Genomic DNA, 19,875 nt, shown 5'->3' on the forward strand with positions numbered 1-19,875 from the left:
AGATTACTTGCAAGAAGTAGACTTAGTGATGCCACGAGACACTTGTTTTTAGTTTTACTACATATTGAAGAAATACATAAATAAATGCTTATGATTTAATGTGGACTTGGGATTACATTTGAAACTCCTCACCAGCATCATCAAATCTACCCCTTGCAAGTAAATTTTGGATCATCCTGTAGATTATATATGATTATAATAGATAAATTGAAGTTTATTATTTTTACATTTAAGATGAATGAAGAACGTAACGGAAAGCAAGAAGTTGCGTACAACAATCCAGGTAAGAGCTACATTTGATATAACAGTAATGGGTACTCAGTGTTGACAATTCACATAGTAAACTTTTAATTCTGAAAGATGCTAAAATTATAAGACCTGTACGAAATAATTTTAGCTTGGAAGAACACCTGGAAGAACTAGAAGTATGCAAATGCTTGCTTAATGTAAATCCATAAACTTTAAGAACCAGTGGACTGTATCAAATATTTGGTAGTCAGGGTACGAAATCCCATAATGTAGATGTGCTTGCATGGATTTCCTAATTTGTAATGCAATATTTTAATTTAATATGATATAATTAGTTGCAAACCTAGTTTAAATGGCTTAGTTTTAAATTGTAGGAATATTTGAACAATTTAAAACAATCAATCAAAAGCATTCCATAATATTAAATGTAAATTAGCTTTAAGGTCTATGTTATAGTTACATTCTGTTGGAAACTCTGTCTTCGGAATAGCTTGAAATAAGGTCGAAAACACTAGTGTTTAATAAAGTTAAGTGTGCTGGATTAAAGATTTAGTGTGTGAATTGTTGAAATTAATTTGAATTATTTTGATTTTACATTATTAAAATTAAACTAGAAAGATTATTATTATTATTATTATTAATTGATTCTAGAAATTTAATTAAGAAAAGTCAAGCATAAAAAAATGTATGATTAAATATTAATGATCTGTTAATTATCTTATTATTCTGTAAGGAAATTAGCAGATTAGAAACTGAGAACAACACACAAAAATATTAAATATTTTTGATCTGGCTAGAATTTTATCAAATTGAAGGATTAAAGATTCAAATAATAAGCCAGTCAATTACATTAATACAGGAGCATCAGGAAAAGATTATCAATTATTATAATGCAAAATACTGATTTGTAAAATGGTGTTTACCACATTTAATAGACCTCGATAATAGAAATCAGTTTTGTGGGTGTGAAGAAAACAATCCAAATAACTTAAAGGTCAAACTTGTATTTTCTTTTCATTCATTTTTAACATTAGGTAGGTTCAGTCAACTTAAAATCCCCCAAAAAACATTTCTTGTCCATACCTATTTCTTTGAGGTTAAAGCTCACAAACACAATTGATCATTTTATCCCCTTGTTAAAACCCCCCCCACTTACAATTTAGAAAAAACTCTGTCCAAATTCATGTAGATCCTTTTTAGAGAATCATCATTGCAACTATTGTTTATCACAACAAGTAACAACCAGCATACAAAATACTCTTAAGTAATTTATTCACATCGAAGTACAAATTTTTAAAAATTTAGGTTATTGTACTGTTTCCATCTGTACCTACTTACGAAGTTGTTATATTAGTTAAAATGCTACTACTGTATTTTCTTGATTCTAACATGCTGTCGAATCTAATATGAAGTCAGTTTTTGAAACATCAAAACCCTAGAGAAGTTAATTTACTTATTAAAAACATATTAAAAATATATTTTAAAATTTTTATAAGTATAAAAATGAACAGCAAATAGATTTCAGATAATTAATTTTTTGTGTTATTGTTTTTAAAATTTGCAAATTAAGTCTTTCAATTATGCGAAATATTTGTAAATTCTTTCTTGTTTCTCTCCAAAATTTACGTGAAATCCTTTTCCATTAATTTCACATCTACTAATACACCTTAACAGATACCTTATTTGTTCTAATAATAAGTGTAGTTGCAAGATGAAAAGGCATTCTGTCTGAGGAAGATAAGACTTATTGTAAACTGAAAAACCACACATTAAACTCAGCTTTGTCACTCTTACCTTATGTTAACATAAAGTGAAAATGTCAAGTATTGCATTGTTGTTTCAAATAATAGTGATAAAATGAAAAAAGTTTTCCATTGAAAATGCATCCAATTTCCAATTCTTTGGAAATTGGATGCGTTTACGATCCAATTAGAGGATGACTACCGTTTTAAGCTTGCAGATATATTGTTTATTAGAGGGTGTTTACTATTGTAAACACTTTTTAATAAACAACACAGTTGCAGTTATAGATGGTGTGCAGTTTATTAGATTAAATACTATATTTACAGTCAAGTAAATAGTAAATTTTTTTATTATAATTTTAGTGTTGTCAAAGAAAAAAATATATCTTAAAGATGCCAAGTTGGCTCTAATTATACATATTTATTAATTTTGCATAAATTTATACATCTCTATTATAATAAGTGATTCTTCTCATTCATTCATCTCGGTTATTGATTTTTAGATTAATGCATAAGCCTAAACTACAGAACAATTACTTTTTGCCATTAAAAATTTCTATTCATTAATGTTTTTAAAAAGTAAATATATTTTTTTAATAAATATAATGGCCAGGACAATAATAAAATATAAAAATATTCACAATTGGAAGAAACAATAAATGTCTTGATAGCTTGTTTTGACCATTATATTAAATATTTGTTAATTAATAGATTTTTATGATTATGCCATATCCCTGGAATTTTTTAAACATTTTTACATATTGAGGTGCATGAGTAGCTTCAAATAAAAGGTCAACTTTGCCATAAAGACTGTTGTGTTTGTTCCTGAGGTGTTGAAAAAGGACAAAATATAAAGGCATTTATTGTTTCTTATAATTATGGATATCGTTATACTTTTCAGTGTATTTTTATTTTTAATAAAAATAAAATAAAGACAGAAATCAAGAATTTTGGGTATCATACCTTATTAGACTGTACAATGTTACACAAATCATTCCTAGGAAAAATGAAGAAATAACCAACAAGTTCTTTCGTTCGATTATGATCGAGTGAAAAAACTTCTTTTAAAATGGTACAAGCTTAGGGTGCAACTATGCAGATGCGAATTTAGTAGCGAGCGATATAGTTCTCGCAAAGGAAAACCATGCACAAGCAAGAAGCGAGAGCAAATTTCTGGTTCTCGTACATATCTGACAGGGTTTGATATTTATCGCATCTCACCTCTTGCCACATATTCTTGCTCACTCGTGTCTGCATAGTCGCACTCTAACTTCAGAAAATTTTAGACAGTCCTTTATAGGGCATCATAAGAAACCAGCAATGTTTGATTTTGCTTAAAAACTGGGAAACTAATTCAGAGAATGGCTTTGAGGTTTGGCAGTTAAGACCTTTATGGAACTTAGTGACTTGATCTTAACTGATTAGATAAAGTTATATACAAGATCATTTCATTGATTAATGGCCTTGGTTCAAGAAACCAGAGAATATTATGGTTAGATAATTATGAGAATGTATGGGCCAATTTCAATAGAAACTGATGGACGTGTTTCGTAAAGATAATTTAGTTTATGATTTTAGATTGAAAATATTGATTTTGATGATGATGATGAATATGATAATCTTGTGGATAATAAATGTAAGTGCCCTAATTTAGCGAATAGAAGTTGATACTGAGAGATAATGGAAAATTTGAATGTTACGTATGTGGAGGAAACCATTTTGCTTGAAATTGCAATAAAAAGTTTGTAAAGACATTTATTAAGAAAAAAAATACTGTGATCATGGAAATGAATCCAAACTTTGGGGAAAAGATTGAAGCTAAATTTGTCGAGACATCAGTTAACCTCAAAAATAGTTTACTCTTGAATCACCCTTTGGAATGAATCACAGCACTTACAAATAAACTGAATGTATACATTAATTCTACCTAATGTGTATGAGATTCTAGTTTCATCAAATGACATGTTAGATGAATGTCTGGATGAAGGAAAAATCTGATTCTCAAGTAAAGAAGGTGGGGCGAATAATGTCTTGGTACGATGAGTAAATAAGAATGAAGTGGAGGAAACTTCTGAGCAACGATGGCTTTAGAGCAATGATTTGCTGACACTTTAAACCATTCAGCTGATATAAGATTGGAAGACAAGCAAAATAAATATGATATGCTAGAGAGATCTAAACAAAGGAAGGGTGACTTTATTCTGATTGATGATTTAATTTATCACAAAGAGAAAGTACTTTGGAAGTTAGTGACCAATTAGTTTTTCCACAGTGGAAGCATGACAAATACTTGAAGTTAGCTCACGAGTCCATCTTTGGGGGAGGCCATATGTATTCGGAAGACTAAAGAGAGGATCAGATACAATTTTTATTGACTGAAAATGGCAAGAGAGAATTCATCTGTCATTTCCAATGTGCTGCAGATGTCACTCGAGGAAAAAGGAAAAACTTAAGTGCATGAATAACACCTTTAGTACACTTAAATTCCTTTTTAGGTTTAGTATGTAAAATGTCTACTAGGACTTATTATACCGGTGACCTGGTTCTGCAAATTTAAGAAAAGTAATCAGAAAAAAGCAGTATTTTTCACAGGTGGAAAAAAAGACCTTTTTTTCTGATTACTTCCGTGCATAGAACTCTTCCTCTATCAAGTGCAATCAGTTATCCATAATTGTCCTGCACTAATTATTTCAGATAACACAACTGTACATACAGTAAAACTTCTCTAACTCAAACATTTATTTAACTTGAAGAAAGTGAAGCACTTGGTAGGTTTGAATAGAACAGCATTTAACATCTCCAATTCAAAGGTTTTCATGGTCTCCGACGCGGATTTATATTACTTTAAACTTTTCCGACTCAAATTTTAATATTTATTTTATCCAAAGTGATCCTAATTATCGGATTTCCACGAAATTTTTTAGACAGTTGTACCTACTGTCCAACACCCATTTGCAGACAGCATAGATGCTTATTGGATACTCATAGAAGAGATGAATGAATAAGAATCTACTTCTTGCTACCTTCTTTCTTATTTTCTTCTTACTACAACTATTATAGTGTGTCCAAGAAGTTACTATGCAGTGAGAAATTTGTAATGACATTGAAGTTATACATATGGTATTGCATGCAATACTTCTAAATTGTATGCAATAATGTACGTGTAACTGGTCAGCTGGTATCGAATGGACAACTTACAGGCAATACCATATGTATAAATTTTAATGTTGTTATGAATTTATCACTGCACAGAAACTTTTTAGACACACTGTACTACTATTTTTTCTTACTTTGGATTATTCTCTTATTTTATGTCCTTATCCTCTTCATCATGTACTCTGAACTGATTATGATGTGCATATAAAGAAAACAAGCAAAAACGAGTGTTTTCAAACTCCTTCCTCTTCTTTTTTTCATGTCCATTTTCTTTTTTCCTAGTGCCTCTGTTGCATTTTCTAAATTTTGTCCTCAAGCCATGGAAAGAATTTGATAAATATCTATAGAAAACGTAAGATACCTAATATTTAGGAAGTGCAAGAGATCAAAGAGGTGTTTGATCAGGTGGCGATAAGATAAAACATTGATCCAAAAAACTAATGTAGAAATATGGAGAGGAGAAAATGTGAGCATAGAAAAAAGAATCAAGGGAGAAAAACCCATAGAAGGGATATTCAAGATGATGATAAATTATAACATTCAAATGACCACTGAGTTTACTGATATTTCATCACATAAGAACATCTGCAAATAGTGCTAAAGAGCAAGAAAGATGTCTTCATTCCTAATTTCGCATATATGTCTGGTGAATGGCCTTTTTATTTTTTTATTTTAAGGCATGAAAAGTTAATTTTCTAGCAACACTGAATCATACCGTTCTTAAATAATACCAGAAATACATATTTTTTATATAGATTCTTTAAATGCTTAAATGAGTTCTAAAAAATGAAAATAAAACAGCTTTTAGATGTGATTTGTGAATGGATAAAAAGCTAAAAAAAAATTTGGAATCTGTGAAAATAATCCCTAATTGTGTCTTTTAAAAAAATTAAATTTCTAATGTCTTAGACATAAATCTAAGGTTAAGCTCAAACTAGTTGTTTTGATGCGACATCAGATGAGATTTCTGTAATCGCATGACTATTTTCCTTAAATGATCTAGAAATGCTACAGCTTGTGATATTATTCGTGACATAATTCTAAAGTACCGATAAACATTTCCTCTATTCCTTTACAAATATTGCTTGGAAGAGTTGGTTTACAAAATGATGAAAATTAGTGATTACGGGGCGTTGCCTATAGCTTTGTGCTGTGACTTCTTGTTTGTTTTTTTATTGGCATCAAATTAATTAACAAGCAATATATAAAGTATCTTTAGTACTATATAAATTTAATAATTTCAATAAATTAATGAAATAATTATGATGTTTTTATATATATGATGATTGGTCAAAAACCTTTCTGAATCAAAATCCCGGCTCATAGCTGAAATAAGTGGTGTAAATATTACATCGTGCGTGAGCTCACAACTGTTGCACAAGAATCCAATGCATAGTTGAAGATTCAACATCCTTCTGTCATGTAGAAGGATGTCAAATCGACAATCGAGCTTACAATAATTGCACAAATTCAGTTTGACGTCTCATCTGACAAGTTGCAGTGTTGACTAGTTTACGTTTAGCCTAATGAAAATAAATATGATGTGAAATTGAAAGCTTACAAGATGACTTCTTATCAAATTGTTGAAGAGGAGGAGTATGAGTTTTCTTTTAAAATTAAAGAGAAATTTTTTCTCTTTCAAACATTTATTACTTAGGAATTAATTCACAAAATAAGTTTTTATTGTAGACATTTTTCACTTGCATAGGGTTTTATTTATCCTGAAGATTTTGGAATGCATTAAAGATTTAGCATATAGAATAATAAACTCTTGCTGCATTATATTACAATACATCAAGTAGAGAAAAAATCATGCAGAATCATTTTTCGACTTTAATTTGGAAGATAACGCTTTGTCTTTTGCATTTAACTTTTTGTAATGTGCTGTGAACTAAGTTAAGTAATTGTTTTGTTGTGCAATTGTTCTTTTGATGGCACAAATAAGTTATATGAAAGAATTTTTCAACTTTTTTTCAAGTAGGCATAGAAAAATATTTCAGTATTTTATTTACCTTATATTCAGTTATTTATTTTAGAAAGTTTAATATCCTATGTTGATATTGCAATAAATAATGTTTACATCTGTTTTAGAATTTTATTATTGAAGAATTTATAAGTAACATCAAAAACTGTAATATGTACTCTGTCGTTTGTGCAGTTTATAATAATTTACTTACATTGTTTTTTGTGTTAGGGGTTAAAAATAAATATATTTCATTTCCAAAACAGATATACAGCCCCAGTACATTTGATTTATAGTCTGCACCTGTTTATTTTTTTGATCGAAAGTATTCGGAACAGATGGAGGCTGATGCCAAATTAAAACCCAGTGCTTGTTACTGTGTAGATGCATACTACACCACGCAACATTCTGAAGCTATATTCTGGCCCCTACTCAAACTTCTATAGTAGGAATAAATGCAATTTTTTAGAAAAAGATATCAAAATTCTTTTGGTTAGTTACACTTTATAAGCTTGTTTGTTTGCATGTTTTTTTTTTTTTTTTTTTTTGTTAATTTAAAAAGTAAAGTAAGTGGATAAATTTTGTCCATATTAATTTATAGATTTAGAATTTTTATTAATGAAGTTATGATTTAATTGAGAGAGTAACTAATGCCGAACAAATGATTATATATATTTTTGGCTATCACCAAGAAAATAGTTGCATGTAATCTTCTATAATAAGCAGATGAGCATTTTCAAAACATATATTATTGTTAACTGTGTTTTAGTACCCGGAATGCTAGCAGTGTCGAGAATGTCACAGAATCCGTTTGCTATCAAGACGACGACGACTCCGACACGGAGCCTTGCAGACAGCACAGATTACAAAGGTATATTTTATATGGTTGATATGTTTCGTGTGTTAATTTTGACCATGTTAATATTTGCATAGACATTAGCTTTTTTTTGAAGTAATCGATTTTACATCTTATGTTAAAACCTGATTAGTCATTTGAGATTGTACTAGTATAACTGCTAATATTAACATAATGAAGATGACTGAAACAGTTGTATATCATATTTATACACAGGATGTCCCAAAACATATCTACTGACATTAAAGTCAGTAGTTTAATACATTATTAAAATGATGAATGTGCAAATTTTAATCTAATATTACCCATGTTGGTCTCAAAAGCCATTTATATTATAGTGTTCAATATGTTTGTCTTCGGTTTAAATGAAGTTTGACTTATGGAAAGAAATTTGGATTTGAATTTCGTTGCGGATAGAATAATAATGAAGAAGTTCGCATTGTCGGAGTATGAGCTCATCACTATTCAGAGAGAGATTCTTCAAAATGTGATGTAAGGTTTTGAGAAGAGACCAAGGAAGATTATTGGGGTTGAGGAAAAATAAATTTAATGCTGTCAGAAACTGTGTCACTTGTCATAGCAATTTGTGGTGTCTTTAATGGCTTTTGCTGCTGCAGGTTCTGTTCTGCCACTTGTTGGACACTGCATTCTCTCAACTTCTCTTTTATTTTAGGGTCTATGGGCACAAAATCAAGGATGTGTAGAGATATACACACTCTTAATATTGTGTCCTTGATACACAAAATTACAGAAGGTAGTAAAAACAAAATTTATAGATGGAAGTACAATAGATTAAATTACATTATTATGACATATGTTTGAAAATGGCTTCCTCATTCAGTGCCAGCATGAGCTCATTTAACAGTATTTGATGCCACCTAACTTGCTGGAAATTTCAGTTATAATGTTCCTCTTTACTTCATCTATTATGTCTGGATTATTTTTATGCATGGCTCCTTCGAGATACTCCAGAGGAAAAAGGTGGGTGGTGACTAATCTTTTAAATATAAGATGGTCACCAAAGAATTATCACAAGAGCTGCTGAATCCGTATGTTTCTGACAAAACTTGTCTGCAACACGTGCATAAGCGCGACTGGAAAAACAATGATCAACAATGAAAATCCATTGTTGCTGGGAATAACCATTTCACTTTCTCAATGAACGAAGCTACAGTGTGGCCAATTTTTTGACTTACTCGAAGGTCAGAGTTTCTATTATTAATCAGCAGTTACTGCAGTGTCATTATGAGGTGGGAGACGACATAAAAAATAAATTGACAGAATGTACACAAACCAATATTTTGATGTAAATGACTTTTTAATCACCCTGTATAATATATATTAAATATTAAGAATTTATTTATATACTAACAATTGAAATTTCTTCAAAATATGTTTTTTAATAATTGTTTATAATTAAATGCTTATGAAATAAGGTAATATAAATTGTTGATGTATATCATTTTAAAAAAATTTGATTTGACATTAAAACTTTTTTGCAGAGGTCATAAAAATTAAATATACAAGAATCTGCATTTTTATTTTATATATTTACATAACTTGAAAATTGACAGAGCATAGATTAGATGATTTTTAATTTGATTTAACTATTGAAATGATGAAAATTTGACTTGTATTTTAGAATCAAGGCCTCTTGTGGCACCTTCGACATTGAATTTTGTATCAGGTAATTAATTATTTTGTGCAGTAAATACACATGATGAAAAATTCTAACAATTTGTATTTTATTTTATAATAGAATCATCTTGCACCGTTTCGTCTTCGGCATCAAAATTATTACTTCGTCCATCTGCCCTTGCAGCACAGGCTGAAAAATTAAAAATTGTTAATTCACAAAAAACAGGTATTATATTTAATTCTTTTATGAATAGAAAAGTTTAGAATGATTTTAATTGAACTTTTGTTTACAATTATGTTTTTTTAAGGTTGTAAGCAAGAAGACAAAGAAAATACATTAGTAGAAAATCTTTCAGTAGGATCAAAAGAAGTAAATTCGACAAGCAATGAAAGTAATGGCAAAGTACCCAGATCCGAAATCATGGGATCAGTGTGGATGTCGGAAAGTTCTTCGAATTTATTTGTATCGAGCACCTCAAAAACCGCTCTGTGCGGGAGTGATGATTTTGCTGCGGCAAAGGCAGACGAGAGGTGAATTACGACAATGACTTTAACATTAAAATACACATTAGAAGTGAACTTAATGATAGTTCTTAATTCATTCAATTCAGTATAATATAATATTTAGGAAAATGCATTTTACGTATTGTAGTATATATATACATGCATGTACATAAATACATTCTGGAAGTGTATATATATTTTATTTTACAGGACAGGATTTATATTTGGACAAAATTTACATGAAAGAGTATTGGTGAGTTTTAACTCTGCTCTGTACATAAATATAAGCCGTATCATAATTTCTTGTGCATTTAATTTTTTTAAATCATTTCATTTTAAACTTAAAAATAACTTCTTTAAAAAACAGTCTACTGATACATTAACTGACTGACAACAATGTCAGTCAGTTAATGTATCAGAATTAACATGTTTTCAAACATGTAAGTTAATAATAGTTAAGGTGGCTCCATGCGTTTAGTATTCACCAAATGCTGAGCAAACATTTGACCAATACCTAGGAGCATGGATGATTTACTTGTGGCTTTGCTTAACAGATACTCAGCATGTGCCCTTTTCTGCTCCTTGTCAGTTTGTTCTACCAAATCAAATCAAAGGCAACAAACTCAGACATTCATAACTCCCACAAGGAACTGATGTTTGTCAAATTATTGTGTGTGTTGTGTACCAGGGATCAACAACCTTAAATACTCAAAGAACCATTTGGACCCATTTTCCACAGAAAAGAAAACACTGGGAATTACAAAACACTTTAGACATCTAAAATAAAGATAGCATTTTATATATCTTCTTTTTTACCTTTATACTATGCTTTTAAAAAACTATTGTGTGTTGCATTTATAAATAAACTACTAAAGAGAAAACAAAATTTTATTTCTGCATGCAATAAAACATTTTGAACTCTGAAAAAAAAATGCTGGGTTGAAGGTTACTTTCAAATAAAATCCTCTATGTTTATTAGAGTCCATGTACTATTTATGAAAAGAAAAACAAACTTGATTATCCACTTGTAGCAAACAAAAAATGCAGTCTGCTTCTGTATGCTGTCATCCTTTTACTATGTGAGCATGCAGTCAGCTGTCAACCTGAATCATATTGGCAGAATAGCACTATTTGTTCGATATCGCCTTTGTCTTTGGACTCATCACAGGTGATTGAGTATGCCACTGCTCAACTGATGTCTTTAATTTGCTGTCTGGTGATGTTTTCTACCATTTTTATGGTTCTGTCTTTGACAAAACCATAAAAATCACAGAGAGAGGCATATCTGATTTTCTGCACAATTTCACTATTGTTTTTAAAGTCAATGTATAGATGTTCTGAAATCTTAATGAATGATTCTTTTATATGTTCTCTGTCTGTGAACAGCTTCCCGTGTCTTATTTTCTGAGTGACCAAAAAACTTGCATATGTAGTTGAATTTGCAGACTGGATCCAGTTTTTGAAGTGATTTTGTTCTGATCAAACGTCCGCATCAGTTCCAAAGTGGCTTTTTTCTCTCATTTCCATCTGAATATTTTTTGGCAAAAGCTGTGTGTTTATTGTGGAAATGCCTTGCAACATTTGATTTTTTTTGTTTGACAACTTCTCACCATATACCGTGTTTTACGGACTATAAGACGCAATTTTTTCTTCGAAAAATTGCTTCCAAAATTCAGGTGCGTCTTATAGTCTGTACCGTCTTATAGGTATTTTTTTTTTAAGTTGCTTAAAATTAAGGTGCGTCTTATAGTCCATAAAATACGGTATCAAGCATACTGGTAAGAGTGCTTGATATGTGGTGAGAAGTTGTCACTGTCACTGTCATCAGCAGTAAAAGCAAATGAATCCTTTTGTGTATGTTCTGTTTTCCTCAGAAATTTTCCTTTTCTTGGATTTATCCATGGTTCGCCTACCTGGAGTTTAAAAGCTTGACAAATTGTGCATCAGGGTGTCGTGCTTTGCCAGTTGTAATGCATATTTTGAGCGACAAAAAAAATTAAACACTTTATTTTAATGTTACAAGAGCACGATAATCTTCAAATTTAGAATTACATTAACAAACTAAAATTAAATAAATTCAAATTAAATATTCACTGTTATACTAAAGCCACAGGGAGACGCAGCAGATGGATGAATGTACCACATGCAGCTCTGAAGCCACGGGGGCCGACCCCTAATGTGTACATATGTGCTCGCCACACGACATACACTTTGGCAATCAGCAAATGCCAAATTGTGAGGGGCTAGCCTCTCACAAAATGCATGGAGCTGCCTTCATAACAAATAAATTTTCAAGTTATACATATTTTAATTGTTTAACTTACTCTTTTAATGTTAGTCAAAAAAGCAGAATTTCTGCTAATTGTAATCATATTTACTAGCGTTGCTTTATGTTATCATTTAGTTATCATCATCATCGGTATTGATGAGTCCTATACATAACCATAAGCAAATTCCACTGTATATAAAAATGAATTATAACTTAATTTGAATTTATCTAAAATATGTAAATATGTTTAAAATGATAAAAATTTAATCAACGGATCTTAAATTTTACTTTTAAATTATTTACAGTGTTTTGAAGTTAAAGTATGCACTTTTTCCACTGAATTTACATTTATAATTAAATTTATTAATTGAATTTGTCTTAAATTTAATTTATTTGGTATTGCAATTTATGATAATATATTAATTAGAAATATTATGTTGGTATATAAAAAGTTATATAGAATTTTCAATAAATAATAATAATTTATTTAATAGATAGCTTTAGCCTGCAATTTAAATATGGTATGTAACATTCTGTTAAGAAATGAGAAATATTTCATTGAATGCAGATACTTTTACTAAAATTTAATAAATGTATAGCAAAACAAAAAATGTATGGTTTTTTTAATTAGTAAGGAGAAAGTAAAGTTAAGGATTAATTTAATATTTTAAAAATATTTGATATGCTCAAGTAAAAATAAATGATTTTAAAATTACCTGAAAGTACAGTCTTCCAAAAAAAATGCTACCATTTTAAATTACTGTAATTATGTTAATTATTATCCAAGGACATTGTAATATATATTAAAACATTGAAAACTGTCTAAGTTTCACATTTGCCCATTGCAGTTTCTCAGTGCATGTGCCTCATGTCACTTGGCACACATCCAACAGATACTCAAATCCTTCCTGAACTCACTACATGTCTGTTGTCACTCTTTCCATAGAATCCACAAATCTACAGCTCTGCAGCTGTATTTTGCAGCTCCTGCAGATCACTTGTGTTGCACAATGGAGTGATTCCAACTTTGTGAACTGCAGAATGTGAAATGCCTTTGCAGAGTCACCATTTTCATTTACGGCACTTCCTAGAAGTAGTAGATGGGGAACGTTTGATTGCAGATGGTAGATTAAACTTGGAAGTTACTCTATCAATTGGTTTATGTTGTATATTTTTCAGATAATAATTAACCTAATTATAGTAATTTAAAATGGTAGCATTTCATTTGGAAGACCCCATATTTGAGTCATCGGAATCACTTTAAAAATAAATAATTTCAGCTCTGCTCAAAGAAAGATCCAGATATAACGCCTAACATTCCGTCTTTCCCTTTCAATTTTTTTAAGCAGAATTATGATGATGCTCCATCTCAATCTCCCTCACCAGCAAATACAAATCTGTCTTTTCAAGAAGCAGCTACCCAGCAGGATGATGATGATAAAGGAGGTAAATAAAATTATTGGTGTAAATTACTGGACAAGTACATAATGCATTATTTTTTAACATTAAACAACTTGTAGGTAAATTTGCCAAAAGTCTTTCTGAGTCTGCAGAAGAATATCAGTCGAGACAAGTGAAAAGGAAGTTTGACGAAGTTACTGTCATCACAGGCGAAGAAGACGAATCTAATGTATTACAGGTTAATAGAATTCTTTTTTTCAGTGACATGTTTCTTCTGTATCAAAGTATAATAGTAATGAAAACAATACTGTTATTGTTGGAAATAATTATTAATGTATTAATTTATATTTTAGATAAATTGTAAATTATTTGCATTCAACAAATTGGCGAGCACATGGCAAGAACGAGGTCGAGGAATACTTAGACTGAATGATAGAGAAGTAGATGGAACTTTACACTCTAGAGTTGGTAAAAATAATTTATTTTCTTTATGCTGTCTTTAAAAACTAATCTAAACATGTTCATTCTACTTCTGATTAACCTTTCCTTTCCTGATGGAAAGCATTTTTTCCAATTCGTGTGTATTAACATCGATAATGTTCCTAAGTTTTTAGATATGTAACTCTAATGCTGTAATGTTGAATTTATAATCATATCTATAAACATGTCCTATTGTGATCTAATTAATAGCTTTCAAAGTAAGTGACATAAACATGAATTGCTGGTTTAATTCCTGCTTCAGACATGTGTTTGTTACTTTTTAATGATGATTGTGACTACAAGCATTTCCTAAAAACAACAAAGATATTTGACATCGCATTTACACTAAATTAAAAAACAATAATCTTGGATACAAATAGAGTATGTTAATAAAGAAAAAATACTATAAAATTTTGCAAACAAATATTATATATATTTAAAGTAATGAGCATAACATTCTCCATAGTAATAATGCCAAATAAATGTAACTTAAGAATAAAAGTTCAATAATCAATGCCAATTATTTTGTATTTTTATTCACAGTGATGCGAACTCAAGGCAGTTTGAGGGTGGTTCTCAATACTAAAGTATGGTCAGCAATGTCTGTGGAAAAATCTAGTCCGAAGACCGTTCGTCTCTCTGCAATGGACACCGATGGAGTTAAAGTATTTCTTATCATGGTATGTATGGGTTTTAATATAAATTTTAATGGTAATTGATGGTGATCATAGTAATTACTTGTTTATGTTTGCTTTATTATATTTTAAGTTAAAAATATTTAATTTATATTAAACTCATTACTGCATTGGCACTGAATTTATGCAAATGTATGTCTTAAAAACAGTCAATTAAAGTAATGAGTTCAATAATTATTTAATCATGGTTTTATCATACTTTTGTGATAGATTGTCTTAAATAATGAATAATTTAGAAGTATCTTTAAAGACTATTTAAAAGACTATTAACTATGTGTTAAAGATATTGTTTGGATCCAATTCACATATTAATCTCTAGTATAGAAATTTCAGTTCATATCATAAGAAAATCTAGAAGTATCCTCTTGTAAATCTCCTGTCTCAGCTAAATTATCAAAAAAAAAAGTAAATTTTTTGGAAAATATAGAGTTTTTTATCTGTTTGATGAAACCGTGTCTCGTTCTATAATTTAGACTTAGTAAACACTAGTGTTGTGAGTTTTCCAAAGACACTTGGCAAGTTTTCTATCAAATATCTTTATTCATTCTAGTTGATACGGTACGTTGTCTGTACACGTTTCGGGCTTTGCCCCTCCTCAGTCAACTGTTGGTTACTTTTTATAATGTGAAATCTTGTAAAGCTGTATACATTACGATTTTAAAAATTCGTCGACTGTAAAAATACAATATAACTTTAACACCGTAAAACTTAAAAATATGTTTCCGCCCCCTTTTAAAACACACAACACTAGTGTTTACTAAGTCTAAATAGAGTTTTTTATATTGTTCAACCAAAAAAAAATACCTGATTATTATTAATTAGTCTGTTCACATAATAATAATAATAAACAATGCTTTTAGCCCACAACTATAAATTGGATAGAGTTAGATAACCTAAATAAATAGGACTTAACAATTGGAGGGCTTATCACACCAAGGCCAACAGAAAGAAGGACTAGATCTTTAATAAAAAAGTTAGTCTTTAATAATCATATTCAAATTTAGATAAATATGCATTTCGGGTACAGGACCCCTCATCAGCTTATAAACACATGGCACAAACATAATAATTATAACACCAATAGTTAATTAATACAAAGTGTTATCTAATATATACAGTGTGCTGTATATATTAGATAACACTTTGTATTGATAACACTTTTCACTTGGATACCAATAGATCAGTTAATTTGTAGAACTTGTAACCTGAAAAGCGTCTAATTTAAACTGAAAGGGAACATAACTGTCCGAGATGCATATTTAACCTGTCCGCCGTTAATCCCGACATATCTCGGGTTGCGACCTGCCGACCTTGACTGGTTGACCGTGATATCTCGTTTCAGCATCGGAATGTTTTTGAAACTAGACGTCACTAGTCATTATAATTTTTATATTAAAACTAGCTTCTGAAATAATATTTTTTTCTTTCTACATTTATTAATACATTTATTTTTGTTTGTGCAAAATAAAAAATAATTTCAGACGATACAATAGCCACGATCATTTTTTCAAAACGTGTAATTTTCGTTAGGTTTAACATCAACAAAAATTCAACATGGCGCAACACACAATGGAGAAAATTTTTAACATGGGATAGGTTAATAAAGTAGAAGAGCCAAGAAAGGTCTCTTGGTGTCCAAGTGAAATCATTCCCAAGAAGGTATAAGTCTTTAGACTAGAAGCCAATATAGAAGCTCGATAACCATAAAATTTCAAAGGAAGGACAAGAAACAAATTTTTATTTATATACATATTTTACTCTTGATTTCATACAGAAAACTTAGTAGAATGTATATAATAATTATTTATTTATCATATTAAAAATAGGAAAATGTCCAAGGAAAAATGATTTCCACCCCAGACAGACATAATATCCCAAATGCAGATAACAATAAATAAAAATTTAAAACAATATTTGAGATTTATAAAGTAAATTTTTACAAAACTCTTGTACAGAAGTTTTTAAAACTTGCATTTCATTTAATTTCTTTTTGACATCACTAGGAAGAATGCATTTTTTATCATTATTTACAAATCTGCTGTTTTTTTCACTTTCAATATGTAGTTTGATCATTATATATCAAATTTTAAATCTAAAAACCAATATATATATATATATATATATATAAAATTTTTTATATTTTTACTTTATTCTTTTACCATTAATCTAGTGACCTATCCAATCACCCAGCTTTTGTAGTCAAATGTTTAGGAAAAATTAATAATATACAGGGGGCGTCTTCATTTAGAAACTTAAAGTATTAGATTATTCGGATGAAAGTGAATCAAAAATGTAAAGGAGAAAATGAAACTCTATCTTCCATCCTTAAATTTTTCTTATAGAAAAATGTTTATTATTGAATCAAGTGTGATACATACAATGAAATAAGTTGACAAAAGAGCTTGTCTGTGGTTAATTTTCCTTCTTGTGAATGGGAAGATCATGTGCAGCCATGGCTGCATAGTGTTGTTTAATGTTTATAGATTGAAAAGGTCTGTTTTGAATTATTATTTTTTTTTTTTAAAACAATAATTGGTTAATCATTAAAATAGAAAAAGAAAAAAAAAGGCAAAACAGAAAATCTTCTTTCAGTTATTGATATTTAACATACAGAAATGGTGATAATTCAGTAGCTAGATCAGAATCTGAGCCTGTCAAATTCCCTGCAGCTAAGGAAAGTAGGCCACAGTCTATAAACAATCTTACATAAAATAGCAAACTGTCCTGAGGATAAACCGCCCCCAAATAAAAGCTCTGGCACTGCTTACATCATTGACAATGATTGTAATGAGTATGTAATTTATATAAATTAATCTTTATTACTCATAACCAGTAAGTAACACTATAAAACACTACTATGTTAATAAATGTCTGTGACTGGTCATACATTTTTATATAAATTGAATTTTAGATTTAAAATTTGATGTATTTAGTAACTGAATCACATTATAAATTGGGGGAAGCTAAAGACAGATCCAAAATGTATTCTCGAGAGGTCGTCTTTAGAAGGTCCTTTAGGGGAAGTAAATCTTTCTTTACCTCTAGATGTAGGTTCTTTCTACAGAAATGAAATATACTTTAATATTTGATTTAATTGGATTTAGAAGATTAAGATATTGAATGACAAAGCCAACCACTGTTGTATGCTATCAGGCTATATAACAGCTACATTAATAGTAAATTACCAAACAATTTGACCTTAGAGGGAAGCATTAGGCACCATATCGTAATAAATTTAATAATTAGGTACCATCTCCATTATAATTATTAAATTTATTATGATATGCTTCCCTCTAAGGTCAAATTGTTTGGTAATTTACTATTAATGTAGCCGTTATATAGCCTGATAGCATTCGGCAGTGGTTGGCTTTGTTATTATAATGTATTGAGTTTTCAGAGTGTTGTTTGAGTAAGATATTGTTTTCTTAACATGTAAATGGCCATTTTAGTACTTTAAATCAGAAATGCCACCATATCTGTCAAAGATATTGCTTTAATTTAGAATATAAGCAAAATCTCTACCTATTAATTGAGATTTTCAGCTTTACTCTTGGAAAATCGGTGTTTGTGATGAAGAATGTGAAACATTTGTACAGTGTTATGTATGAGTATTTGTTAATGAACAAGGTTTTTTAAAAATGCAATTAACATTAGAAGGTAAATTTTCTTTGCTAAATTTTGTCATATTTCAAAATATACAGAAAATAAATAAAACAGACAAATTATGTCCTTAAAAATATCATAATTTTATAAACATTTTATAGGCACATCCTAAAGATACAGAACAGTTATTTAATGCTTTGGATTGGAGAGTCACAATTTTGAAATCTCAAGAAGACATGGGAAAGAAAAATTCTGGTCTGGCGGTCATAGAGGAAGCAACCAGTTCCACTCCTCTCGAAGAGTTATGTCGACAGGAAGACAATGGCGACTCGAGAAAGAGAGTCTGCCTTTCCTCTTCTAATGAGGGAGGAGCCGACAGCAGCTCCGAGATATCGTTTTCCCCGGGGATCAGAATCCGACGTCGACAATCCGGCAGACTCCACAGACACGAGCGTGGGCTCGGTCGGAGTGAGTGACAGAAGCAATCCCGACAGCAGAAACAACAAATCAAATAGTTAAAATTAAGTATTGCCAAGTTTTAAAACAATTCAGACTGCTGCAAAGAAAAAAAAATAAATAAAATGTGTTTAAGACTGTGAAGAAATTCCTTTTTTTGAGGAATTATATATTAACTTACATTAGCGATCGCCTTTCCCCTTCTTTTTTATTTCCCCCCTTTCTTGCAACACTAGAATCAGTTGGAATTCAGTGCATATTGCCATACGATACGTTTCTACGTTATTCATCGTGTCATGTGAGTGTGATTGAAGTGTGACCTCAGCTCTCCGTTTTTATTTCGAATCGCTCTCTTGTGAATACAAGATTAATTTAGTCGCTGTGGATAACTCAACACGATACCTCACATGTAATTAACATAAATAAAACATCATGTTGGTGTTTACGTGACCATGGTCACGGTAAAATAAGCATTTTAATGCTCTCTTTACTGAACTGATGTTTGGAAAAAGCTGTGTACAGTAAATGTTAAGTTTTGTTTTATTATTATTATTATTATTTTTATTTTTTTTTTTCTTTTAATCAGTACGATCATGTCGTGACAAATCTCGTCACGTTCACTCTGTAATCTTTCTCCCCATTTAAAAAAAAATCATCATAATATTTGAAACAATGTTAAATAAATTACCATGTATATTAAATTTTGAATTTTGTCATACTTTATTACATTAAAAATGAAGACGACGATGTGGTGCCGATGCCGATGCCGTCTCGTAGCAAAGTACCCCTTTGATTTTGTTCAGGATACAATTTTATGTGGTAGTTTTTACTATAAAGTAAGCCACTATGTAAATAAATCAATT

The 19,875-nt window shown here is 30.0% G+C and overlaps 1 protein-coding gene across 6 annotated transcripts in view; it reads left to right on the forward strand.

Annotated features, from left to right (window-relative positions):
* The window catches only part of LOC136983150 (ran-binding protein 3-like), a 40,073-nt gene extending 20,360 nt beyond the window's left edge, over positions 1-19,713 (forward strand). For 4 of the 6 annotated variants that reach the window (XM_067279794.1, XM_067279797.1, XM_067279793.1 and 1 more), the window contains exons 3-13: positions 235-283; positions 7,880-7,981; positions 9,609-9,653; positions 9,726-9,830; positions 9,913-10,135; positions 10,319-10,361; positions 13,658-13,823; positions 13,898-14,016; positions 14,132-14,246; positions 14,802-14,938; positions 18,718-19,713. In XM_067279794.1, coding sequence (XP_067135895.1) covers positions 235-283; positions 7,880-7,981; positions 9,609-9,653; positions 9,726-9,830; positions 9,913-10,135; positions 10,319-10,361; positions 13,658-13,823; positions 13,898-14,016; positions 14,132-14,246; positions 14,802-14,938; positions 18,718-19,032 — 1,419 coding nt within the window. In that variant the 3' untranslated portion in view covers positions 19,033-19,713. The remainder of the gene's footprint in view (positions 1-234; positions 284-7,879; positions 7,982-9,608; positions 9,654-9,725; positions 9,831-9,912; positions 10,136-10,318; positions 10,362-13,657; positions 13,824-13,897; positions 14,017-14,131; positions 14,247-14,801; positions 14,939-18,717) is intronic. The other 2 variants (XM_067279795.1, XM_067279796.1) reach the window with 2 other exon arrangements.
* The last annotated feature ends 162 nt before the right edge of the window (positions 19,714-19,875 follow it).

Source organism: Centruroides vittatus, unplaced genomic scaffold (genome assembly GCF_030686945.1).
Source record: "Centruroides vittatus isolate TY-2023 unplaced genomic scaffold, ASM3068694v2 contig_877, whole genome shotgun sequence".
NCBI classification, from domain to species: domain Eukaryota; kingdom Metazoa; phylum Arthropoda; class Arachnida; order Scorpiones; family Buthidae; genus Centruroides; species Centruroides vittatus.